This window comes from Epinephelus moara, chromosome 20 (genome assembly GCF_006386435.1).
Source record: "Epinephelus moara isolate mb chromosome 20, YSFRI_EMoa_1.0, whole genome shotgun sequence".
NCBI lineage: Eukaryota > Metazoa > Chordata > Actinopteri > Perciformes > Serranidae > Epinephelus > Epinephelus moara.
Window position 1 is genome coordinate 4,210,211 of NC_065525.1, and position 6,477 is coordinate 4,216,687.

Genomic DNA, 6,477 nt, shown 5'->3' on the forward strand with positions numbered 1-6,477 from the left:
TGGACATTTTTAAAAAGCAGTTAAAAACACATCTGTTTAGGCATGCGTTCCATTAATTGTCCATTGTATCATCTCTGTATTTCGCTGCACTTTACTTTATTTGTTTTTGTGTATTTTGCATTGTTTCTGTTATTGTATTTTTGTATTTTATCTTGTGAAGCACTTTGTGAGTCCTCTCTGTGAGAAGTGCTATATAAATAAAATTAACTTACTTACTTACTTACTTACGCCTTTAAATATGTCAAGTGCAATTAAACACATTAAAATTGTGAAAAATGTAAATTAAAATGTATGACGTTTTGTACAGAAAAAATAACACCTTATCTCATAATTGCGACATAAGATGTCGTAATTATGAGATCCTGATGTCGTAATTATAAGATAAGGTGTCAGTTTCTTTTTTCCTCGTCAGTGAAGGCAATGCACCTCCGTAGTGTAGTGCAATTTGCAGTGCTAAATGTAATTACATAAACACACGTTTTCTGTAGGCCTACAAATGTCTTTATTTTGCATGTTGTTGTATGGGGCTATAAATGTAGCCTTCTTATATTCTGGAGGCACATTCCTGGGAAACACGTTCCCCCTTGGGTGGGAGGGTCTGTCTATTATTCCAAATCCAATCTCATTTTAAGACATACAGCATGCAAATAAGCCATCCACTCTGTGGACAACTTGTTTTACATATTACCAGCAGAGGGCGCTTCATTTACTTGCCCAAATCCGCTTGAGGTCTTATATTTTCTCAACCCTTTCTTTTTTTCCAAATATCAACACCCGCCCGCCGGTGCAACACCGTGGAACAAAACGTGCAGCCCAACGCATTTTGATGACGCCATCACCAACGAGCCACAACAAAAACAACAACAGAACTCAGCTGTTCTGCAGCTAACTAGCCGGCCTAGTTACTCAGTCCTGTGCTGTACATTTGGGATATGTATAAGTTGCTTTACAGTTGATAATACGTTTGAATATAAAGCAAATCTTACAAAATCCGCAACAACGCGCTGTAACTAGTTTTTATTTTGATGTCTTTTCTGATAGCTTTTAGCAGCTAGCCTTTAACTGAGGACGGGAGGGAGCGCGTTCGACGTAAAGGTAAAGACGCGACTTTTTTCTTGACAATAGCGCAAAACAGTCACATAATACACTCTAGCCTGTATAATTAGACAGTTGAAGTTTATGGATAGGCCCGTTTTTTGACGAAAGCTGAACAGTAACTATCTGCAAAGGAGAGGAAATGTTGGAGCTGCTAACAGACCTGTAGTCATGTTGCAAAAACCATGAGTCACATAACTCCATTGTAATTCAATATCGCGAGAAAACTGAGCAAGTGTGTATCACTTTTAGTGAGTTTTGTTGCCATCGTCGAGGTAACAACTTTTATACAGTCTATGGGTAACAATGGGACACCAACAGTTGTGGCTCGCGTGGTCAATTTCCCAGTCAACTGTAAAGGGCATGAGAACGACTATGTTTTCACCCAACTGTACTTATACACAGGACTTAAAGAGTAAAGACACCCCAGTAAAGAATTCACACAATTAGCTCAATATGGGGTAAGAACTTAAAGGGATAGTTCAGTTTCTTTGAAGTAGGGTTATATGGGGAACTTAATCGTAGACAGTATATTACATCCAGTATTATGTCAGTTGGCCCCAGCTTGGAGAAACAGACTGGAGTCTGACATGGAAGCTAAGCAATCTACTGGTGTAGAAGGGTCAGCACACATGTATTTTAGCCACCTAAACAAATCCCACTTAAAAAAAAATCAATATCAGTTTAAATGTACGCTATACTGAGACTATATACACTGCTTTGCTTTAATGTCAGACAGTGATTTCTAACGGGAAAAATTAAGCTGTTCTATCACTCCAGACTCCTTTGAGGGACATTGCTGAACACAGGAGCTGCTGGTCTACCACTTCCTCGAACAGTTTGTTTGAGTAATTGTGTGATTTTTGCATTTAAAAGGTTTAGTTCAGATTCACCAAAGTCACACAAGAATACTAACTAACTAACTGATTGAAACTGGGGTAGACCAGCAGCTACTGTGTTCAGCATGCTGAAATTACTGTTTTTCCCAAGGGAGACCGGTGGCTTTGACGAGAGCATTGATGGGGAAATGAAGCTGTTCAGGCTCTCTGATGGAAAGGTTAAGTGCTGAAAATACTGTCAATATAGCTTCCACTTGACTGATATTCTTTTAGGTGGGACTTTTTTTTAGGTGGTTTAAAATGTGTTGTCGCTGGCCCCCATACACATACACATTAACTTCTATGACGGACTCCAGCCTGCTTCTCTAATCTATGGGTGTGCCGACAGATGTCTACTGCATGACTACTCCGTACAACCCCACTTAAAAAAATTCGAACTATCCCATTAAAATATCGCCAAATAAGTCAGCATCTTTGTCTATAGATGGTGACAATGGCTCAGAGGTAGAGTGGGTCGTCCACCAATCGGAAGATCAGCGGTTCGAACTCCCTGGCTCCCAGTCTGCATGTCCAAGTATCCTTGAGCAAGATACTGAACCCCAAATTGCTCCCGATGATGCTTCCATCGGTGTGTGAGTGAGTTTAAAAAAACACTGAGTAGCACGTGGCACCTTGTATGGTAGCCTTGGCCACCAGTGTATGAATGTGTGTGTGAATGGGTGAATGTGACTCGTAGTGTAAAAAAGCGCTTTGAGTGGTCGGATGACTAGAAAGGCGCTATACAAATGCAGGTCCATTTATAGATCTGTGTTATACTATACATCTCAATGAAACTGTACTTTTATTTTTTAGTACATTTATGGACAGTTAATTCTTTGGTACTCCAGCTTTTGGTCCACATTCCCAAGCATTGACTGTGTTGTCCAGGTGGACCAAAATTTATATGAATTCTAATGATATTTTCCTGTCTGTGTCCTCAGGTGTGTTGCACTGCCTGCTGTAAGACAGACCACTTAATGAACCAGAGTAGGTGTAATTTTTGTTCTGCCTGCTACCTTGAACATCTTAAAAAAAGAAACAAAAAGGTCAACCTCTTAAATTTTTTTCTGTTTCTTTTCTCTGTCTCAAAGACTTCCCCAAGCCAGAGATATTTATGGCAAAGGCAGACCACAAGACCGTCGGTGGAGATTCTCCCCTCCGTCAATGACCACCAATATTATTTCATCACCTGTCATCATGTCGCCGCGAAAAAGACCCCTAATCCCTGTAAGCAGCCGGCGGAAAGCAGTGGATGACTTCTTTCCTTTCAACTTCCTGCCAGTGGAATGCCAGCTGCACGTCTTGTCCTTTTTGAATGAGGTGGATAAATGTAGCTGTGCTTTGGTTTGCTTGAGCTGGAGCTGCCTGGTCCGCTCATGGAAGCTGTGGCGGGTGGCAGACTATTCCCGTCGCGGTGTCTTCCATCTGGGTCAGGAGGGGCTGCTTGTTTCTAACCGTGAGTTTGAGAGGTGGAAATCCTGGGTCCACCATTACACCCATCACCTCATCTCCCGGCGGGCCAGCCTGCTCACGCTGAAGGCCAGCTTCGACTTGGGGGATCGCTGCAACAAGTGGGGTGACCTGCTCAGTCACCTGCTGGATAATGTCCACTGCAGAGACCTGAGCCACCTGGACCTTAACTGGACATTTACTCTTCTTGAGCCACTGGACCTCAGGGTGCACTCCAGCTCCAGTTCGCACCAGGACAGCATAACCAAGATGGACCAGGTAACTGGGTTTTACTCAAGTTTATTTCAAATGAAAGCATGATTGCAACAATTGGTAACTGAACTTAAGTGGCCTCAGTAAACATTGCACTTACGTAACCCCCCTCGAACCAAAATGTGTTTAAAGTTCCCTCTGTGATGATTAGCTTTATCACTTCTTGTGTGAAGGAAGGATGAAACTGCAGGGGCATAGACTGAGAATTTGTACATTGACTACTCTTCATTGCAGGCCCTCTTTGTAAGACAACTGATAAATGGTAAATTGTCAATGGACTTGTGCTTGTGTAGCGCTGCTTTCACACTACTTGTCATATTCACCCATTCACACACATTTATGCACTGGTGGTTGAAGATACCTTACGAGATGCCACCTGCTACTCAGTTAGCCATTTTAATGTACTCACACACTGACGGAACAGCCATTGAGAGCAATATGGGTTTCACTATTTTGCTCAAGGATACTTTGACATGTGGACTGGAGTCAGAGTCAGATTTAGATAACTTAATTAATATCACCAGGGGCAATTTGTTTGAACAGCTTGCCTTGCACACATACTATAACATACAGTAACATGTAGACATATATCTAGATAGTAAGAAATAAAAGTCAAAAAATGTGCGTAGGAGTTCAGTGGAACAAAAGAATCTAGAAATTATTAAAAAGTTAATAGACTGCTCATCAATAAAAGAAATTAAATCAATAAAATAAATTTACTAAATATTTAAAGAGAATTTAAAAGGCGATTCACAGAGGGAACAAAAGATTTCAAACAGCGGTTAGTTGAGGGTGAGAAGTGTCCATCATTTGACACACAGCTTTTTGACCATTTTGTGCAGTGTGATCCCTACTTCCCAACTGCATATAATAACAACAACTCTTGGTAATACAGGGTTCTCGCAGATCCTTAAAAAGTCTGAAAGGGCATTTAGTTCAATAATCGAAAAAGAAGACCTTATTTGGTATTAAAATGTCTTAAATCAATTTTTCTCAAGTCTTAAAAATGCTACAAAATAGGGAGTCAGAACTTATGATTTTTTTTTTCTTGGACGCTGTATTGTAAAATCTCAAAATAATTGGTGACATCTTTTTTTCTTAAATAATTTCCCAAATGCCCTTTGCATTAACGTTGCGCAGATCAGGATAGTTAAAACAACAACAGTCATATTTTGTTTCTAGTCGGGATGTTCAGAGCAGAGGATCCACTTTCTGCAAGCCAGCCGTCACTGTACCCTGAACGACGAGGGGAAGTGCAAATTCAATTGAAATTGGCTATTTAACCAAGATTTCACGGCCTGAAATCGCTTAAAGGGAATACATACAAGCCTGTGTGTATTTCATGAAAAAAATGATTTAAACTCACTACAGGAGGCAGTGAAACCCTACATGCAGAGTGAGAAACACAAAATTGGCAAGAAAATCCTCCAACAAATGGCAGGTAATTCCCAGTTCTGTCTCCTCTCCACCATGCAACAAAGAAGTCAGGTTTTATAATACAAACAAATATTTGGGCAAAATTTTATCTAACCATTCAAAATGAATGTCGGTTCATATTTTTTTGTCTTCTGTTTTGGTTATTGTAAAATAACCTGGTACACTGCAATATATAATTAATTCATGTGACTTGGACCCACAAAAGTGGCACAAAATTGAGTGGATTGACCTATATAGAAATTATTAACTTGTGTAAGTTAATTTTTTATATTATTTTGGTATGATTTGCACCAATCATGAGTTGATGAGCCTCCTAGCTACTGTGGCTAAGAGAGATAACAGTAACACTGTGTTAAATTTTGCAGCTATTTTAGATTTAGTCTTTGTCCTGAGACAGAAATCACATTTTTATCCTTAATAGTTTTACTCTAGTTGTAATCATTATGTTTCTGCGTTTAAAAATTGAATATAGACATTTTTTTTCTACAACAACAAATAATTCTACACACTTACAAACTATCATTTCTCCAGCAGTGTTTGACAGGTTTAAGGGGTGGTTTACAAGCACACACTGATCATCATTTGAAAAGCTCAACATCTCTCTATTTATGCTCTCAAAAACTTTGACACCACAGTTAACTAATCTGAGACAACTAGGGCTTGCACCCAGGTTCATTGTAAACTCCAACTTTTCCATCTCACTGTTCAGAAGCAGAAAAAAACTTCATTAAAGCCCGAATTCTTTATTAATCTGCAACATATTAGTCTGGAAATTTAAACTTGTCTCCTCTCACAGACTTGGTGATTAAAACTTAACTTTCATCTCTGTCAGAGAAAACTGATCTGAGATCAGACTGTTTACTTACAGTACAGCTACATTCACAGATAACTGAGCCTTCTCCCTGCCTGTCAAACAGCATCAAACCATTAACCTTCCTGAGATAGTCCTGATCTGAGTGGAGTCCTGCAGGGATCAGCTGCGATGTCCGACAGCCAGTGGCATGTCGTGATCTTGGCAAGGCTATTAAGATATATTCAGACAGCAGAATGACACAGAGTACAACATAGACAGATTTGGGGGAAAAACTGCTGATGATCATTAGAGTCAGTCTGGGAAAAGCACTTGCACTTACAGTGGTGTGAAAAAGTGTTTGCCCCCTTCCTGATTTCTTACTTTTTTGCATGTTTTCCACACTTAAATGTTTCAGATCATCAAACAAATTTAAACATTAGTCAAAGATAACACAAGTAAACACAAAATGCAGTTTTTAAATGAAGGGTTTTATTAATGAGGAAGAAAAAAATCCAAAGCTACATGGCCCTGTGTGAAAAAGTGTTTGCCCCC

General features: G+C 39.6%; 1 protein-coding gene across 2 annotated transcripts in view; it reads left to right on the plus strand.

The window, feature by feature from the left end:
* The first annotated feature begins 812 nt into the window (after positions 1–812).
* The window catches only part of si:dkey-12e7.1 (uncharacterized protein LOC557553 homolog), a 7,750-nt gene continuing 2,085 nt past the window's right edge, over positions 813–6,477 (plus strand). The window contains exons 1-3 of one of the 2 annotated variants that reach the window (XM_050072274.1): positions 813–1,095; positions 2,915–2,960; positions 3,065–3,701. In XM_050072274.1, coding sequence (XP_049928231.1) covers positions 3,138–3,701 — 564 coding nt within the window. In that variant the 5' untranslated portion in view covers positions 813–1,095; positions 2,915–2,960; positions 3,065–3,137. Of the gene's footprint in view, positions 1,096–1,984; positions 2,571–2,914; positions 2,961–3,064; positions 3,702–6,477 lie in introns of those variants that run through there. The other variant, XM_050072275.1, reaches the window with a different exon arrangement.